At 36.6% G+C, this 21,793-nt stretch overlaps 1 protein-coding gene across 1 annotated transcript; it reads right to left on the reverse strand.

Annotated features, from left to right (window-relative positions):
• Positions 1–7,317: 7,317 nt before the first annotated feature.
• Positions 7,318–18,656, reverse strand: LOC139695387 (uncharacterized). The gene is made up of 7 exons (XM_071594118.1): positions 18,542–18,656; positions 14,435–14,513; positions 14,279–14,340; positions 9,066–9,101; positions 8,838–8,973; positions 7,952–8,016; positions 7,318–7,525 (listed from the first exon to the last, which is right to left on the reverse strand). Exons 1-7 carry the CDS (start codon positions 18,596–18,598, stop codon positions 7,502–7,504), a joined length of 459 nt encoding a protein of 152 aa, XP_071450219.1. The 5' UTR covers positions 18,599–18,656; the 3' UTR covers positions 7,318–7,501.
• Between the last annotated feature and the right edge of the window lie 3,137 nt (positions 18,657–21,793).

Raw genomic sequence — 21,793 nt, forward strand, 5'->3', positions numbered from 1 at the left:
GAATGCAATTCAAAATTAATGAATTAATCTTAGCAATGCACAATAATGTTTGGTGGGCAAATTTGCATAGTCCTTGGCAAAAAGAAACCATATTCTCTACACATTTTCTACCTTGCCCAAAATCAAATTTCCATCCTCAGATTTTACCTCTGTGTTACCTATGTCCTCCATAAATCACAACTTATCGCAAAAGTTGTACAGTACACTAAAAAATTTGATTTCTCAATAATGTATACACTTTACTCCATTCGAGGGCTGTTCCATTTGCACACTAGTACAATTATTGCATTCTTTCAATCGTTTACTATTGAAATATACTTGAAAAAAATAGATATAAATTTAAAAACTGCGCAAAGCGAGTGGCACTCTCTTGTCCACATGGCGCCTAAATGGATATCTTAAACTTATTTTACGCTGTTAAATGTATTATCAACTAATTAACCAAGCGTTTATTAAGAAAAAAATTCCTATAAACCAGAGGCCTCCTCTATCTCTTTGATGGCAGTTTTAATACCTATGGGTCCGCATTGAAATGTACCAGCGCACATTCCTAGGCGAAGTAATAAGATACAGAGGAACTTTAGAGCCGTCACCCACGTTTCCAGAAAAAGAGAAAATTTTACAATATTGCAATTTTATTTTCTATTAGTTTTCTTTAAAAGCACGAAGAGTAAGATCGTGAAAGAACAAGTATATATATGGGCCATAGTGGTTTATTCGCAAATTTACAGTGTAGCCTTTTTCCGTGATCTATTTATTTTTTGGCAACTATTTATTTCTACTTCTTATGAAATATTTGAATCTCTAACTAATTTCGAATGAACTAGAATATTTACGGTGAAGTTTTGCCGACTGGATATTTCGTATTTGTATTAATAAATCTATAGTATACCTATGCAGAAGATTCTGGATGAATATCCTACGTTAGAGCAATTAGAGGAGTATTAAAAAATGAAGAATAATTCACAATCTTCGGAAATATTAAAACCATGAGCAAAGAAAGGACGTTCCAACGAATACAAGCGATGATGAGCCTATTAGGCTCTTTTCACTGGTTGAACTCAACTGCGATGTGTATAAATGATATTATATAAGCAATGCATTTAACGCGTTCAACATTCGCGACCGTCGCTTTGCTTGGGTATGATATAGAAACTACCGGAAAAAACAGAAATTGAAACGTACTGCTGGTGACAAGTTTCAAGTACTGTGACAATTATATTTCTAAGAAACGGACTTGTCATTGCTGGTCAAGGAAATGCTCGGAACGAAAGGATATTGAAAAAGAATGAGAGACAAAGATATGCTAAAACTTTTAATGCTATAAAATGGGTTTTTTCGGGTTAAGTGACAAAAGAAAATAGAGGGAACATTATCTCAAAGATCATCAAGGGATGAATTCAATTCCGTGTAAAGGGAGCTTTAAAATTGAGAAATATTCCTTGTTGAGATAAGTAGCATTGACTACAGAAGTTTGCAAATCTGCTATAAATTGTTTGTACGTATTCCTCGTAAAAAATTTCCTGATAGATATTCTTTTGCTTCAAAAACGTTCGTTTTTATGTTGAGTATTAAATAGTTGATATATATGTACTTCAGTGGCCAACTAATACGTGTGTATGTGTGCGAAATAGTTTTATTAATATTGGTATGCAACCGTTGAAGATACGTTTGGCAACGACACAGATTATAAAAGAATAGATTTGATGTATATAATAAATTTGAAACTCCAATAGCCGTAAACAGTTTACCTTTATAAACAAAGTGAAAATGAAATTAATTGGCTAGCGCCACAAGTCAAAAAGGGGTAAAGGTAAAAAAGGATAATGAGGTAGGTAAAAGGGGTAAAAGGTAAAAAAGGAGAGGATAAGAAAGGTGAATACGAATACGCGTATTTCGGCCACAAAGTAGCCCTCTTCAGCGTACTGAAGGGTAATCTTCACTACAACACAAGTCGAAGTGAGAAAGGGTAAGGGCAATCCGAAGAATATATTGTGTTACATGTGTGGGGGAGGGGGGGGGGGGTGAAAAAGACAAGAGCCAATGGACGAGGCTGATAGTGGAGGAGTTTGAAACGATAGGTTATGTAGTAGGGGGAGGGGGAATTACACGGTCAAAGAAATGACCGTTGCAAAGAGGGGGAAAAAGTGAAAGGGAAGCTTAACACAACCGTTAAGCGAACGTAGAAGGGGGAGGGAAAAGTTTTACCTTTTACCCCTTTTACCTACCTCATTATCCTTTTTTACCTTTACCCCTTTTTGACTTGTGGCGCTAGCCAATTAATTTCATTTTCACTTTGTTTAGAAAGGTAAACTGTTTACGGCTATTGGAGTTTCAAATTTATTATATATTACTAGCCGTAAGAGCTCATTTCTATCAATATAAGATTTGATGTATTCTTTTATCTCTCCTTACGAAGCACAATATGACATCCGAAATAATAATAAAATCTTCACTTTCACATAACTCCAACGAACTTCATTTCCTTGCTAGTATTTAATCTTTTCCAACCCCTTCCTTGATTGCCCAACGTTCTCCCCTTTATCATGGTCTTCAACATTCCTTTTACCAATTCAAATTCTCTGCTTCTATCTTTCCTACCATCTTTGGATTCCTCCCAACAATCCTTTCTCCTCCCCCACCATGACTAACTCTTACTCAATTATTTTCCTACCTTCAGTACTCTTCCTCACTCACGTTTCAAAAGCCTCCAATCTACTGCTATCATTCTGCTTCAATGACCATGTTTCCGCCCCGTACATGACGAAGCTCCATATCAAAGTTTTGGCGAGCCTTTTCTTAACATTCTTACTCAACGTCCCTGTCATCAACTCCATCCTTGTGAAATCCTCTTGCCGAGTGCAATCTTCTCGAAAAGCTCAAAACCCTTTTTTTGTTAGCATGGATTCTTATCCCAAACTTTTAGTATTGACATTCCAATATGCTCCGAAATGCAAGAGGCCCCTTGGAAAATACCTCCCTACTGGTGATCTCATTTCCGCTATGATATCACGCGTGCCTGCCCCATTTATTAATACCCAAAGTGCGATCACGTGTACTACTTTTCTACGTGTGACATAAAACGTTTCGTTTTATAATCCTCTCACATGGTTGTCTTTTTCTTTGGTGGCAGGAGTAACACTGTTCTGACGATATCTTCTATCCAAATTCCTCCCTTATGAATGCTACGAATCAGTCCATAAAACCATTACTCCGATATTTTCGCACACTCTTAAATATATCCGCGGAGATGCTGTGTAACCTCATGTTAGCTTTAATTGTTTTGCTTTGTTTTTTTATTATCACACCTTTAATGTATGGTTATTGTATTATTTTCCTATTGTCTCTACCTATTGTATCGTTTGCGACTTTCTACGATTTCTTTTTTATATGCTCATATTTTTCCACTTTTATACCATCTTTATTTTTATACTCGTAATTTTCGCTGCAGCCCACTTTATCTCCTAATCTCCTATCTTTTGGTCCCGGTTAAATATTCTGCATTCCGTTTCGTCAACCGTCTTCTCTGTTCTGTTTCTTTTAGTTTCCCATTGCAGTTCAGCAGTGCTATAGTCTGCACAGCACTAATAGTCTGAATTCGCGTACACTTCCGGGTAACTGTGTCAAATTAATCATGATGTTCCTACTGCTATGTCTAACTGCAGTTATATTATTGCTGCTAAATTAAGCAGTAATACCGGTGACGGTAGTAGGACTCAATAAAGAGCTTCATCCAATAAAATAATACGTTTTAAACTATCTTTCTGATAAGTAGTTTCAGCATGATATTTTATTCTTGGCATTCAACATCCATTTCTTGTCTATTTAGATGCCCCCAATATGACGAAGTTCTCCTAACTTGACGCACAGTACAAATATTCACTGTACTTGTATAGTACAGTGAATAATTACCCGGAAGGCATTCGTAATCAGGTAATGTCCCTATTAATTACAACAGGCAGGCGCATTCTACCACGTTGTTGTCTCTGCTGGCGCTGAAGACACACTGGCGTGGGAAACGCCACCCAATTGAGTAACACCCGATCGACGAGAAGTCATTTCAAGCGCCGTGCGTGGAAGAGGCACGATGCTGCGTGTTCGTGCCTTCCCCACCCTCAACCCCCTTATCGTATTCTCGCCCCATATATGTGTGTATATTAATATATATATATATATATATCCCCACTTAAACCGAGACTTTGAGCCTCATTTCACGCCGCGCTCCGCCCCTCGTCTCTTTCCAAATGACTCCCTCATACCTACTCCTCCCGCCCCCTTTCCGGTGCTCCCAGCCGTGCGCGACTGCCGGCTTCCTGTTGCGAGTGCCGTGCTCAGAGGGAGCAGCCCCCGGTCGATGGTTCGTCGTCTCTCCAGTGGATCGGCGTTTAAGCTGGAGCTAAAGAACGTGTAAAAACAGGGTGAGAGAATAAAAGTAGTGAGGAAAAAATGGATGTGTGCATAGGGGGCTGAGGGTGATGGTGAATAAAAAGGACAGCGAGGGAGAGTTGGGTTGGACCCAAATAATTATGAATGCGTGGAGCGGGAGTAGGAAATAGGAAGTAGCTCTGTGACCGTTTCATCTGACACTGTCTGACTGACACTTCAGAATTTTTCAGGTTCATCATTCATATTTAGTCTGGGAAAAAACACATATCTTCAGGTATGTTAGTATTGAACGGGTTTGCTAAATGGGAGTTCTTTCTGAGAGTGGTGATACCCGCAAAACCGTCTCACTAGGAAATGCTAATTATTTTCAATGATAGATAAGGAACACACATCATGCTGGGATAAAATTTTAAGATACTAATTAGAGAATATTTGGTCATTATAAATAATAATTAATAACTTCTTACAAATTCTTTAAAATATTTAGACGCACTTATTATTCGTGCAATTTGAATTCGTACGATATTATTGGCAATTCTTATATTTTGCTGGTGGAGCATAATTGCTATCAATTATTCGTTATTCTTGAAACACAAAATACATATAAGTTTCAGTTTCCTAGCTGAGTAGCGTGACCACGAAGAACTATTCGTGAAAACGTTCTGTTGAGGATAAGGTAATGCATGAGACGTTTCAGAAAATGAAGGTAGGATAAAATACTCCGCATTTGAGTTGGATACCTCAACGCTACCTACCCTCTTCCATCCCTCAATGTCCTTTTCGTCAGACCCTCCCGTGCAGTGATGCATGCTCGCATCTCACTCGTGAAGCAATTCAAATTAAATATTTTCCATAACAGATTGCCGTTGGCATGCAATTGCCGGGCTTAAGAACCTGTGATTGTTTTCATCAAGCCGAAAGGAAATTTCCGCGAAGCTATCCTTGGGAGTTAAATGGTTTAGCGTGAGGTGAGTGAAATAAAACGCCGGGGGAGACAATAGGACGAGGTGGGCGAGGCGTCGCGTGCCATGCTGGGCTTCCCGACTGTGGGAATACACACTGGCAGAGTGGGGAAAAATGGAAATAAATTGCCGGTTATGGTTCACAATGGACGTCGTTTCGAGGTTCGTTTTGCCTTAAACGCATGTTTATGTTTCCCTTGGTCAGAATCAATTTCATTAATTCCGTGACCCCGTGATAAAATAAGAATCCATAAAAATATTTATGAAAGGACTCGACGTATAACATTGGAAAAGGCGCTCATAATCAAATGCGTAGAAAACTGTCTTCCTCTATTTTTAATCATGAATATTTTATTTTCTCTAAAAGAGATGTCATCCTTTTTAATAGGAAATAATTTTCAATTCATTTAATATGTAATCGTAGTTCAATAAGACAGAGTGTTTCCATATCACTTATCAAAATTTATTTTAAATTTATTGGTGAATATAAGCATAGATTTTTTCCCAATAAAGAAATTAAGGCTGAAATTGTCCTTATAACATTAATGAAGAATATTGATTGACTTTTATTTTTCATGTTTTTATTGAGTGGACGATTTAATGATTTGTGGGTGATATATATGGTATGTGTGTGTTTGTGTGTGTATATATGCATGTATGTATTTATGTATGTATGTAATTATGCATGTATTTATGTATATATTCGTGTGTGTGTATATATATATACTTTTTTTGTCCATCCAAAAACCTACCTTAACCGGTAGATTACCTAATAATATATATATCTACATACAAATATTTATGCAGCAAATACATTTGCACATACATAAATGTAAGTAAATTGATAAATTTAGGATATATTTTCTCTGATATTATCGCAAACATTTTTGTTGGTGTATCGTTCGAGCCCTTGTTAATTTTCTGGATTCGGTAACAATTTAATCAATCTTATTCCTAGATTAAACCGTGGTCACCACCTTAGTTATCTGAGGTCCTTTTGTAAAACTATTAAGGAAAATTACCGAAAGTTAACCTTTTGTGGGATCTACAAAATTACTAGATATTATCTTGGAATTGTAAACAACACTTAAAACATATGTTTGGGGCATCTTAAAAATTTTCTTACCTGCCATGTTTTTTAATCAGCTCCTTAATCATAAATTCTGGAAACACAAATAATAATGTTTTCCAAAACAAAATCCTTTTTCACATAACGGTTTCACTAACAATATCACATCAATCATACCTTTCCGTTTCCTTACCTCGTGCAATACTGCGGGGTAATAGGATAAGAGGTAATTGTTGGTCTGTCATTATATTCATTTTCTATGGTCCTTCTTCCACAATGCCTGGCAGATATTCGTTTTTCATTTCTTATTCCATTCTATTTCTGCGTACTAACCATAATATACGTCTTCGTACTCTTATACTCATTCCTGGAGAACTGTTTTATATGTAGAGCGCAATATCCGTCTTCGTAAAGCCCTTTTGCTTGACCGTTATTCCGATGAAACTTGAAGTGCAGTCTTTTCGTAATGAATCGGTGTTATCTGAGCGTCGGCGGCTATATTATCATGTTATTGTTATCCTAGTGCTGTTTTTTATCGGATTATTTCATTTTTCTCCTTCCTGAAAAATGTTTCACCATTTTTTATTCTTTATTCATATAAACTCATTTCCGTAACAAAATAGCTCCATTTTTTGAGCCTTCGGTAATATTTATATTCATTTCCCCGCCAACAAGTTTTCTTTTTTCCTTCCCACCTCAAATATCGGTTTAATTGCTTTTGAACCGAAAAAGAGTTAATAAATGTGTATGTTGCAATGGCTGACGTCAATTATTTTTATACACACCAGTGAATACCATAAAAAAATTATCTGAAGTACCGCTGTAAAATCAAGTAAAATATCGATTTAAATGTGGAACATTTTTATTTTATCCTCAGCTTTCAAGGTAGTATGACGGAAATCATTATTTAAACAGTGTAGCAATAATACTTTTAAGACTAACTTTAAAGTATAGCATAAAATATCAGCGGATATAATTTAATGGGTGTTCAATGTAGAAGGGTAGATAATATGCATGGGTAGAGACATCCAGACGTCCTTAATTCAGATGCATTTGAATAGGTTCCTTTTGTATTTGCCCACATTCAGTTTGGCTCGACTATTCCCATCTGAAAAAAACGGATATTTGTTTATATTGAATAGTATCTCCTAAGTTATTATTCTCTATTAGTAGAAATATTTAAGGTGAGGTCACAAGTTAAAGTGCTCAATCTTGAAAAACATATGTCGTGGAACATGGCACGCGTGATTGCAAAATTATAGTGCGTTGATCTATTGGCCTAATACTCTATTTTGTCAAGAGTGTGAAATCCACACATTTAACAATGAGAATGAGAATAATTGTATTACAAAATTCTATAATTAGAAAAAATTAAAACTTAGCTGAAGAGGCCAGCGTTAAGGAATCTTAGTGAACATTTTTGTGGACGATGATCATTTTACTTAGAAAATTAGACATGGAAGAAAGTCTCTTATTGATAAATATGAATTTCGCTAAACAATCTAATTTCTAAATTAATCAAATATTCACTCACCTCTTTCCTTTTTTTCTCAATACATTGGGTTATGATGTATGTAGTGTGGCAGGTACTTTTCCCCTCTGTAATGATAATTTATTTACCATTATAGTTTTAGTATTCTGCCGGCTACACTTTATTTGAATTTTTTTCTTTTTTTTCTCTCATAGGATTTTAATTTAATCATTATAGGTATAGCAGGAACATGATTCTAGTACCAATGCAATGATTATGCCTTATTTCCATTCACTCAGATAATTATATAAATTATCGTAAAAAACCAAATAAGTCTGTCTAAGTATTTTAATAATAAATAATTTGATATTTCATATCCTTAAGAAAATGACTTGGCTTAGCTATACGAATTGTTATATAGATATTTTTAGTTGAATTTGTTTTAACATCTTGATGGAAGATGATTGCAAATAATCTGGCTTTATGATATTTCTCTCCTGCATATGTTTATATAATTTAATTGCAGGAATAGAAATTAAAAAAAAAAGATGTATTGAAAACCATGGAATCGTTTAATGCATGAAGGTCAACAACCTTCAGATGTTAGATGCAAAAGTCTCAGTGGATAAAGTTAAAAAATTCGTGTTAAAATGAGTATTATTTTGAGTGCTTCAAATAATTTTGGACTGCGTTCAGAGAAGGTCAAAGCTATGTATTTCGGATTAAATTAGCAGATAAAGATATTTACCATTCATTAAGTAAATATTAAATGTTATAATACAGAAATGTAGAAAATTTTAACGAAGGATAGTATACTTAGAGGTTTATTGTCCTACGTTAAAAATTCGTTCATAACTATACGTTTCAAGATCCATTATTAGCTCTCTAACTTCCTTCAATTCAAAAATTCAATTATATTTTCTACACTCCAATTAATATGAAATCTTACTTAATTTAGAGCAGTCTTCAATATTTTTTTTCATAGCGTTGACATCATAATTGGATCCATCCGCTTTTTTGACTCCTTTGAGAAGCTCCTCTGCAATTTTCATTTGTTCCTCTTTTCGGAAAACACCTGCCTCCACCTATGTGGTTTTAGTTAGATAAAATCAGCCATATATCTAGTTTATAAAAGTAGACACTTTAGTTAGAATATTTAATTCAAAATTTTACTTACTATTTCCATTCCTTCCATCACACAGTTCACGTAGCACTATAAATATAAAATGTTTTCTAGAGTTATTAAGATTGATAGGTATACTTATATGTAAGGGTAGGTAAAATATGGGTAAGGCGCAAGGTTAAATTCTCTTTAGCCAAATTCAGTCAGGCTAACATAAGCCTATTTTATGTTGTTTATGCAGACACCATTCTGGACCCTTACTTTCCCTGCTAAGATTAGTGGTCGTTATACTGGGCTCTATTAATTTAGTTTTTGAACAATTTCATATGATGACATCATTAAAGATATATATATATATATATATATATATATATATATATATATATATATATATATATATATATATATATATATATATATATATATATATATACATACTCATGTATACAGAAACAGATATAAGGAAAAGGGATAGGAACACACATAAAGGACGAACACAATAGAGGTGGGGAAGGCGGAATCGAACGGATCACAAGAGTAAAAATATTTCCTTGACCGGGACTCGAATCTCGGATCTTTCCACTTGCCGGGCGGATGCTCTTAACCGGGGGTTTGGCGGGTGAAACAGCCCCCTGACGCCATCTCTTGGCTAAAGAATCGGGGCGCTTGGCGACATATTAGACCCACGGATCTCAGGGTAAATTACGTTTCCTCGATAGCTCAAGTGGTTAAGAGCATCCGCCCGGCAAGTGGAAAGATCCGAGGTTCGAGTCCCGGTCAAGGAAATATTTTTACTCTTGTGATCCGTTCGATTCCGCCTTCCCCACCTCTATTGTGTTCGTCCTTTATGTGTGTTCCTATCCCTTTTCCTTATATCTGTTTCTGTATACATGAGTATTTATTCGCCGTTTGGCGGGATTTCGTGTTTGAATGTATATATATATATATATATATATATATATATATATATATATATAACGATTGTACGGAAAAACTCACACGAGCGGCACAATAATGGGCTGACACAATATAAAACAAATAGAAAAGAATAGACACATTTAAAAGAACACTCACATGGTAAATTGTTCGAGCTTTCGGCCCTCTCAGAGGCCTTCTTCAAGAGAGTCTCTCTTGAAGAAGGCCTCTGAGAGGGCCGAAAGCTCGAACAATTTACCGTGTGAGTGTTCTTTTAAATGTGTCTATTCTTTTCTATTTGTGTTATGTTGTGTCAGCCCATTATATATATATATATATATATATGCTTTCGTAGACTTAACACACAATATAGAAACACAAAAAAAGAAGAACACTCACACGTTATTTCTTGGCATATCGACGGAAACACTCCGTATTCATCTGAAGATATAGAAGTAAGTCATTACTGCTATATCTTCAGGTGAAGACGGAGTGTTTCCGTCGAAATATCAACAAATAACGTGTGAGTGATCTTTTTTTTTGTGTTTCGATATTGTGTGTTACTGTGTATTGTACTATAACCTTGACGTGGTGGAAGGGCTTGCTCCTGGTAGGGTCACCCATGCCAGATAGGTCGAAGATTAGGAGCCAGACGAAAGGTTGTCCACGCAGCGTCTGTTCCTCAGTGAGGCGGCTGCAATGGCGTCTGACCCCAGTGGGGCGGCCAGCAAGTGATGGTGTCACGTGATGGGGGATTGGAATGCGACGGTAGGCGAAGGAAGAGATGGTGACGAGGTCGGGGACTACGGTTTAGGCACGATGCATGACCGCGGGGAGAAAGCAGTTGAGTTCTGCAGGAGACAGGGGTTAGTCATCACCAACACTTGGTTTAGACACCACAAAAAACGCAGGTGTACATGGAAAATGCCAGATGACTCGGGAAGATATCAGCTAGATTATATCCTGGTTGGACACAGGTTTAGGAACAGTGTGATAAATTCCCACAGCTTCCCGGGAGCGGATGCGGACTCAGACCACAATTTAGTTGTTATGAAATGTAGCGTACGTTTCAAAAAGATAAGGCAGGGGCGGCAAGTTAGAAAATGGAATGAAGAAGCATTAAATGGGTTGAAAAGGAAGGAATACAAGCAGGCGGTAGAGAAAATCATGGAGGATGGTAAAGTCAGTACTTAGTACTATCGAAGAAAAATGGGAAATGATCAAAAAAGGGTTGTCTAAAGCCGCAAAAGACACTATTGGATCCGTTAACGCTGAAAGGACTAGGAAACCATGGATCACGGATGAGATGATTACAAAGATGGATGAGCGGCGAAAATGGAAGAATGTAAATACAGAATTAGGCAAAATGAAGTACAAAGAATTGAACAATAAATTGAGGCGGGCAACAAATAAGGCAAAAGACGCATGGTGGAAGACGCAGTGCGAGGATATGGAAAGTCTGCAGAGGAAGGGTGAAATCGGTGCGCTGTACAGCAAAGTTAAACCGTTATCGGAAAGTAAGAAAGGAATAGTTATGCTAACAGTTAGAGATAAGGCGGGTAAGGTAATAGTTGACGCAGGAAAGATCCAAGAGAGATGGAAGGAGTATATAGAAGAACTGTATAGTAAAGAACTCAGACCAACACAGTTAGACATTGAAAAAGAAAATGACGTAGAGGAAGACAGCTTAGGTCCAGGCATACTAGACAATGAGATAGAAAGGGCATTAAGGGAGATGAAACTAAATAAGGCCGTGTAGGTGGATAACATTCCCGCGGAACTTTTAAAAGGCTTAGGAAAATGTGGGAGGAAGAGGCTATATGGGCTGATCCGTAGTATTTATGAGGAAGGAATCTGGCCGGAAAACTTTGTGAGATCAGTTTTAGTTCCTATTCCGAAAAAGGTAAAGGCTACACAATATGAGGACTATAGGACGATAAGTTTGATATCCCACGCAGCTAAAGTTGGTTTCAGGATCATAAACAAAAGGATAGAGAGTAGGGCAAATGATTACTTAGGGGTTGATCAGTTTGGGTTTAGAAAGGGGAGAGTTACGCGTGACGCCATTGCAGTAATGAGATTATTAATCGAGAGGAATATAGAACACAACCAGGAGGTATTCGCCTGTTTCGTAGATTTCGAAAAAGCGTTTGAAAGAGTGAATTGGGAAAACTAATGAGTATTCTACAGAAAATAGGAATAGATTGGAGGGAAAGGAGGCTAATCTGCAACCTTTACATGTCTCAGACTGCTCAGGTGCGAGTGGGGAACGAGGAGTCCGGTTGGGCAGTTTTAGGAAGAGGTGTAAGGCAGGGTTGCCCATTATCATCGTTGCTGCTCAACCTGTATGCAGAGGAAATGATCAAAGAGGCATGGGAAGAACTTGAGGTAGGAATGAAGGTAGGCGGGGAATTCGTAAAATCAATTAGGTTTTGCTGATGACCAAGCTTTAGTTTGTTAGTCAGCCAAGGGGCTGCAAGCATTGCTGAGTGAATTGGAAATTCAGTGCGACAGGTATGGGATGAGAATCAATATTAATAAAACAAAGGTTATGCGATTTTCTAGAAAGAAAAAGGCTAACCTTAACATTAAAATAGGAGGGCAAAAACTAGAGCAGGTAGAACAGTTTACGTATCTCGGCAGTGTTTTGGACCAACGCGGTCAAAGTAGTAAGGACCTAAGGAGAGGAATTGCGCTAGGCAAAGAGGCTTTCACAAGGAGGAGGGAGTTAATGACGGGGACCTTGAGTAAGGATGTTAAGAAAAGAGTTGTAAAAACTTTAATTTGGAGCGTAGCTATGTACGGCGCGGAAACATGGTCATTGAAGCAGGAGGATAGACGTAGACTGGAGTCTTTTTAAATGTGGGTTTGGAGAAAAATGGAGAAGGTGAAATGGACAGAGAAGAAAACAAACCAGGAAGTACTTGGTATGATGGGCGAAGAGAGGGGTTTGTTGGGAGCAATCCCTTGGAGGCAGGAAAAGTGAAGGAAGGGGGTATTGACCGGCAGCGGGGTGTTGAAGACTGTAATTGAGGGTAGAATATTAGGCAAATTAGGAAAGGGAAGTAACAGGATAGGGATGTAGGACGGGATGAAGGGAGGAAGAAAGTACCCAGAGCTGAAGAGGGTCCTGATGTAGAGGAGGATGTTGTGTTTTGCTAGAGGCCACAAATTATTTAATTAGTAATTACGTCCATCCAAAAACCTACCTTAACCAGTAGATTATCTAATATTAATAAAATTATATACGGAGAAATAACCGTGTATGTGACCATTATAACTGCGAAAACATAGAACTGAAGTCAAGGTCTACAAATATTAGGAGAAATATTTCACCTAGCAATGGAAAATTATCTATTGAAGGAAATTATCGGTAGTAGGGCAAAAATTGTCGATGATAATCCAGTCATTTTGCAAAAAACGTCTTCAACGACGGACGATGTGTGTCCGGCACTGGCTTGGTAGTGGACATGAGTTACCATAATTCCGGTCGTGGCAAACGTCACTCCGGTCGCGACTCAACCCCGAGCGACGTGTGCTTCGCCACTTCTATGGACGCCTCGTCCGACGGGCGGACGATCACGGCATGCCGCCGTATCCCTCACCCCGGCCTTGTCGGAAGAGGAAGTGCCATCCGTGGTCTCCACGAAGAGCGGGTAATTTGGCAGCGTTCTACGAGGGGCTGCCACGGGGGAGCAGGAGGTGGACTCGGGGGGTGGATGGGTGTTGGTCGGAGTGACGGACTGGGGCTTATGTGGGGGTGTGGTCGGGAAAAATCAGGGGAGAAATTTCACATCCTTTCAATGATTGCTCATTATCTTAAAATATACTGAGGAACCCCTATCCTATGTAATTTATATCTTTTTGACTCGTGATCGAGATCGTGACGGGAACTGGGCAGTGAGAAATAATCTTATCTAGATATGGGTATAGATGAAAGTGGTAGGTTCTCTTACATCGATATTGGAGTTTGAAATTCTGCGTGTGATGTTGTGTTCTTACGAGTTCAGTTATATATGGTGCACCATCCTGTACCACCAAAATCTGCAGATTATGATAAAATTTTAGTTTTGGCAATTTAGTAGCAAATATACGTGTAAAGCTACTTTCGACTAGAACGCGACCATTTCTTATTAATAACAAACATGTTTATTTTTATATTATAATTATTTTGTATTTTTGCCATTTCCCCGTTTAAATTAATATAGGATATGGATGATGCTGGATAAAGAAGAGATTAAATAACGATATGTTATTATGTCTTTAATGGGTCATGAAGAAACACCTATAATTTGGGTTTGTGTACACTTAAAATAGTGGTGAAGTCATGATTCCCAAATGCGTTACCGTACCATTGCAGCTTCATCTGATTCGTCTCTCAAAGACCCCATGCTGTGAAGAAAGTTCAGAGTCTCTGAAATGAAATGGAGAATCAAATAGGTTAAAACTTAAAATTATTAGTTAATATAAAATTATCTATGAAACTTAATAAATTATTATCGTCATACCATCAGAAATTGGAAACTTGGCCCTACATGATTCCAATGTCTTTTCAATACTATCGGCAGCTTCTCCATTCATTGAAATCTGCAAAAAATAAATAATATGTATATCTATCACCTAACCCCAAAAACGTTAGTACCCAATCATACATTAGCATGCATATCTACTATGAAAGTAAATTCGTGTCTGGATGAGGTTTATTAATCCTCATTGAGCTTATGGACTTCATTTTATTCTAGGTTTGGGAGGGTGAATGAATACAATTACCAATATTAATTGACCACTTTGAGACTACTGCAAAGTGATGACACTGAACGCATTCTTATCATCTCCCTTAATCTATCTTTTATAACTTTATTTATCAGCTAATTCACGAAAAACTTCATACCATCCAATATGCATGTAGCCTAATCTTCAGTTGCTTCTTACGAAACATTCCACCATTCCATGACCTCTCAATTCAGCTGTAGCATATGAATTCTCAATTCTGGATTATTATAGCAAGGTGCTTATTACCCACCACCGTAGCTAACAATTCGTGATGCCAAAGTAAAATGGTCCGATGAGATCCTATGAAGAGTGTACAAGGAGATAGTAGTAAAGACAGGGATGTTGAGTCAGGTTGATATCAAAATGTTAGTGACCGCGTTGATATACAACGTATTTTGTACGGTGCGAAATCATGGCCGTTAAAGTAAGACGATTGGAGTGGATTGGAGGCCTTTAAGAAGATGGCGTGTGAAAGGATGGAAAAAGGGAATGGACTTAAAAGATAACATCAAAAAGGTACAAGGCATGACATAGGAGGAGAGAGGGTTGTTGGTATAAATCCAAAGGTGGCAAGATAATTGGATTCCGAATACGTGTATTATAACTGGTGATCGGATTTTGGAGAGTTTAATAAGTTGAGGGTGAATGTTGGGTAAGCGAGGTGGATAATGAACGGAATTGTTTTTCTGGCTGGAATCAAGGAAGTCAGATAGAATTCGGAATGCAAATAAGAATACAATTGTAGTGTAGGTTTTCTTAGGGTGTTCTAATAGACTTTAGTGTCACTCAAGTGTAAACATTAACGGTAGTCATGCCTTGTCTACTCCAAATTTTACTAAGCATTAGAAACAAATTTATTTTGCGCTAGGTTATCCTGCGTGTATTATAACACATTGGTGGTGATGAGCAAGAATATGTATTCTTCGAAACGTATCATGATTTCGCCCGCACACACGAGTGAACGCACAAATTACATTTAAAATTCACTATCCCAAATTCATATCTAACCGTACCCGCAGTCGCTTCCGCTGCATGTTTTCATTGCCACAACTCTTAATAGGTAAAATTCCCTCAACTTCGGTATAATAACACCTAATGCCAGTGTTTATTTAATTAAATCAGGAATATCAATGGATTTAGAGCTTAGGCCTAATTCTTGTAATAATATATGCAAAATAATTGCACCGTCCGACGTGCAGGTCCATAAGTACACAACGAAAGAAATGATTATAAAAGAAAATTTTCAAATGTACTCTAATCGAAAAAAAAGTAAATGTCAAGTTATGACACCAAGGATTTTTCAACACAAATTGTTAGGCATTGCTTAAACCAGTGGAAATATTTTTTTATAATTAATAGTTTCCTTATGAACTAAATGCTCGACATGGTGAAAAGACTTGGACGGGAGCGATGATAATGGCTCCGAATTGGGTCACCTTAGGGGTTAAAGGGCAGGATATGAACGATAGGTAGTCCGTGCAGCGTTTCCTCAGTGAGGTGAATATGAAGTCGTTGGACATCAGTGGGGCAGCCATTCGAGGAATTGTGTTGCGTTTAAAACACTATTAAGGAAGGTAAAGGATTAAAGAGCAATAAGAATGCTATTATGATGGTCATACGAGGTCTGTTCAGAAAGTTTCGCGAATATTGAATTTTCGCGGGTTACGTATATTTGATTTTCGATTTTTTTATAGCGTCATGTTGGTACTTCTGTCTCTCACTTATGCCGTAAAATTCAGCCATTCTGAAAGTTCAGTAAATTGTTGACAGCTCTTTTACTTGGACGTGTTTTGGCTTACCTTCGATTTTTGCCTGTTCCAAAAACTGGATCAAAGAATCTGTATCAAAGTTTGTGTGAAAAACGGAATTATTCCAAATGTGGACTGTGACATATGGAGAAGCTGCCTTGGACCGAAGCAACGTTTATCCGTGGCACAAAATGTTCTCAGAGGGCCGAGAAGATGTGAACGACGAAGTGCATGCCGGACGCCCGAGCACGTCAACGAAAGTCGACAACATTGATGAAGTGAAGAAAATAGTATTGGCCAATCGTCGAATCGTCGTAAGAGAAGTTACTGAGGACCTAAACCTATTGATTGGTTAAATTCAATTGTTACCAATGATTTGGGTATGGCACGGGTCACCGCGAAACTCGTACCAAAATTGCTCAATTTTGACCAAAACAGCAACGCATTAACATTTCTTATGAGGTGTTGGAATCCGTCCGCGACCACCCAAATTTGCTCCAGAGCAAAGTTCATGAATAACTGATGACGAAAAATGTTATGGTTTATGGTTATGCCGCGGAAGCTAAAGGTGAATCATCCTATAAGGAAGCTGCAGCATAAGCCAAGACCGAAAAGAGCGCGCCAAGTTCGGTCGAATGTAAAAGTTTTGCTCACCGTTTTCTTCGATTGCAGGGACGTGGTGTTTCATAAGTTCTAGCCACTGGGTAGAAAGGTTAATAAGGAATATTATATGCTAGTTATGCGCAATTTGCGCGAGGCAATCCGCCACACACGCCCGGATTTGTGGAAGAACAAAAATTGGGTTTTGCGCCATGCTCACACACTTGTTACTTGTGCGTGAAGGTTTTGCCAAAAACAACATACTAATGACGCCGCAGCCATCGTATTTTCCTGATCTGGACCCCAATGACCTTTTCTTGTTCCCAAAACTGAAGAGGCCCATGAAAAGACGACGCTACGCTACCATTGACAATATATAGACTGCATCGAAGGAGGAGCTGAATAAGATCTAAAAAAATGATTTTCTGAATTGCTTCGAGGATTGGAAAAAATGTTGGCACAAGTGTATAATAACTAATGGGGATTACCTTGAAGGGGACAAAATAGATATTCATGAGAAAATAAATAATTTTTGTAAAAACACAAAAGCCGTGATACGTTTTGAACAGACCTAGTGGGTAACAGTGTGAAGCCTGACTACTATGGGATTCGCTCCGTTGGGCTGCGTGTCGTGCCCGGCAGCGGATGAGTTAAGACTTCTGTGGTCGTCAGTTAGCAAAAGCCTTGTAAGAAAATTCGACAATAGCAGCAGCGAAAAAGACTCAGAAAAGGAGTGCACTAGTTGGAATGAGGAATTGGCATGTTACAAATATCTAGAGGATATGGATATTAGAAAAAAGTAAACCGCAAGAAGGAGAGAGGAAAAATATTGACATTGCAGGGCTGTGCGAAGTCAGATGGAAGGATAGAGGTGTTTGATTATTGGAGCAATTAGTTGTAGCATCATAAACATGGACGGGGATGAAAGCCAGTGAGCGGTGGTAATACTTTTGAACAAATTATAGCAAAAAGCCAAGCAACGAAAGAGAAAGCGAGTGACAGGGTATATTCAGTAGAATTAAAAGCTAAATCAACGAACTTGGTCATCGTTCAGGTCTACATGCCACCAAGCAATCGTAGGGAGGTAGATTTCCAAAACATATACGTTAAAATAGTGAAAATAATTTCTGGATAGAAGTATTTAATCAAAGAGAACGCCGTTCAAGGGAGGGAAGGGCATGCATGTTGTCATAAATGGAGGAAGGAAGTTAGCTGTAAACAAAGGGGGCTTATAATAGTGACAGATGCCAGAGTTATTTGATATGCAAGAAAATGAATGATTGTACCATTGTGCTAGCTGTATCTTTTTAAATGTACATTATCTAGTAGAGTATTGATACAAAAACTAATAATAAATAACCTTAAAAACATAAAATATACAGAACGTTAGTCCCTTTTAATAAATTCAGTTTCTTCCATGAACCCTGAAGTATGTGTTTAGGTGATCAAAGTTAGAGATGCACAATGGCTAAAATGAAATTATCTTTTGCTTACCACATCTGCGATTAAATATGTAGCCAATGATATGACAAGTGCTGCTTTCTTAACCATCTTGAATGATGTTTTCAGTATTGCTATTGGAAGCTCCTCGCAGAACTCACAAGGCAACTTTCGGAGTGAACCTACTGACAGGGAAGGAGGTCCCCTTCGGCGATTTATATACGTTAGCGTGCGGATATAAAAAGTAGGCCAAACTTTTTGTCACACATCCCCGGGTATAAATTACCTTGAGTCTCTTTCATAATTTCGCGGTTTTTCTCATGCATCCCGGCAAGGCATTATTTTGCAAGCATTGCATTGTTCCAAAAATCTAAAACCTCATCCACTTATGCCCCTGTCATCATTCTTAGTTTGTCATTTATTTTCTGTTACGTTATTTTTCCGAAAATTTTCACCTTAATCTGACGTTTCAAGGTATTTTGGAGCTAATTTGACAGAGTAATAACAATTTTCAATGGCCAAGCTGAAATATTAATAGCATTCGTATCTAACCTACTGCAATGACGGAAGTCATGTGGACCATAGCTTTGAGTCGATGAACTCAACTCGTACACAGATCCACTCTCTTCCATTCACACATTATATTGACATTTAAACAATTAAATACAGAAAAATGCAGAAATAATTCGTAAATATGGAATGGTATAAGTCAAAAATTCTAAATAATAATAAGAATAGAAAGTTTCAATATTTCTTCTAGAAAAATTAGCGGTATCAACGAAATAGGATCAATTTAGTGTATCTTTCAGCGTATTTAGCGATGAACTCGGTCTGAAAATTCTAAGTAGTATGCGGTGTATATTGTTACGCGAGTCAAATAAATGTTAATAATTTATTCATAAAACTTTCGCGGCTAAAGGGATATTCGCTGTGAATAAACATTAGTAATAAAGTAACAGTTTTGTCGTTGAGAGTCGTCAAAATGATAAAATTCCAATGAGGAAGAAAGTATTTGTTTTTATAAAAATTTATTGAGCAATATATTCTCCACAGCTCCAGCGGCTTGAAAAACCACGTGAAATATTATTCTGCTGAATAATTCTATGCATATACAAGCCAAATTAAATTTAGGTAGAGATTTTTAGCTCTTCCGAAAAACGTGTGTCATTTAATTACCAATTAGCCTATTTAAAAACTAATATTTTTTTAAATAATGAAATATCACCATGTTGCATGAAATGCAAGATATATATCTATTTTTCCCTGTCTTCAATTTCACAGATAATGACAGATATATCTACACTATATTTGAGCGGAGGCGTCATTTTTTCTGATAATTCACTAGCGTCAGTTTTATTTTTTTCCTTTTAAGGTTTTAAGATTGTAAAATGTTTTCTTTCAACTATCTTTCACCTCATACTTCTTTATGATCTCATCCTATCCGATCTAAGATGGAATTCATCGCCACTTATTGTTGATGGCAAGCGTATGCGTTTATTTTGAAAATGTAAATTTAGTTATTTCGTATTACTTCACTTTTAGGAAGGTAGCATTGAAATGTAGAGCATTTCAGTCATTTTATCAAATCTTTTGTCCAATGAAAATTAATATTCATTTTCAACAATGTATATTGCTTTGATTTTTTTACATTTAATGTTGAACACAGTGGTAACTAATATGTATAATATTATGCTAATAAATGAGCCATAGTCGCTGTTCATCTCGTAAGGGACATTTTCTCTTACTGATAAATTCCCCGATTGTTAAATAAGATTTATTCATTCGCCTTTTTGATAAATAATAAAAATTTGTATCGCATAATTTAAGCTCTGAGTCTTTTGATATGAATCTTAAAGGAGTATATTGTCTTTATTTGAAAAGCGAAAGAGAGTTGATAAAAAAATTACGAATAACTCCTTACTAAATTCTTAATCCTTATTAAAATGAGTTTCAATCAAATTCAGTTAAAAAAAGTTTAAATCCTATAGAATTAATATTCTCACTCTTTACTCTACGGAAGTTCTTGACTTCGTATGAATATTGATTGATAAACTATCATTTTTATTATTGTCATTATAAGCCGTTACAAAATAATTTATTCAGTAAATAATTTTTATGAAATTTTTCAGTTTAAAAATTGCATATCCTTTCAGTCAATCTTTCCTTAAGAAAAGAAGTTCAGATTGAATTAGGGCATAATTTGGCATCAATTCATCGACAGAAAATAAATATGTCCATCATTCTAGTTTCTGTAGGGTTTGTGGGAAGAAGCAAAGATTATAAATATCTAAATTTCAAAAGCTCTCCTTCCCATTCTCTGATATTTAATTTCCGGTCTATTTGCCTCAAGGCTCATTTCCTGCGAGAAAACCGCTCTTATGGTAGCTGTAGGCGATTGTCTTTATGACTGTGTTTGGCTGCCGTCTATTTAATGGCCTATTCTCTTCGCAGGCATTGTTAATTCCAAGAGAATCATTGCCTATACAACCAAAGCGCCAAGCATTTCCTCTTTAGTTAGCTAATTCTTACCCTACCTTTGTGCCTTACGCCACGCTTATTACTCAGTTGCTAGTTCTGCATATGGTCTTTCGCATTTTTCCATTCCCTTCCCTCATTCTCCATTATCCCTGTTTGATCGAATTTCTTGATAATTTTTCAACTTAAAAATTTTTTTCCATCAGTGACACAATGATTTTTGTCAGGTTGAATCTGAAAGCTTATTTCATTGCCCGCTTTTAAAGGAATGAGGTAGGTTAAGAATTTAAAAATCAAAACTAGGTGGTGTTTAAGTTAAATTTGATCAAAATATATATGTATGTGTATATATATATATATATATATATATATATATATATATATATATATATATATATATACAATATATACATATATATACATATATAAATTTATATTTAAGTATATACATGCATATGCATAACGTCAACACTGCATATGTGAGTGTCCTTTCTTTTTTTGGGTTAAAAATCTAAATCTATGTATAGATACTTTTATATATATTAATATATATATATATTTATTTATATGTATATATTTATATGTATATACATATATTTATAATATATAGATAGATACATATTAAATATGTGCATGACGTTGAACTAGATAAGTGAACTTTTAAACAATGCTCTTCAAAGAGAATATAATTTAATATTTCCAAGTTTTAATTTTAGCTACTGCGTTAATTACTGTAAGAAAAGCTTTCGTAAGATGGAGGGAATCAATGACAGCGATCTTGTTTGAGAATATTAAGAAAATACTCATCTAAACTTTGGTATGGTTTGTGGT

The sequence above is a fragment of the Hetaerina americana genome, unplaced genomic scaffold (assembly GCF_022747635.1).
Source record: "Hetaerina americana unplaced genomic scaffold, ioHetAmer1.1.p SCAF_6, whole genome shotgun sequence".
Classification (NCBI taxonomy): Eukaryota; Metazoa; Arthropoda; class Insecta; order Odonata; family Calopterygidae; genus Hetaerina; species Hetaerina americana.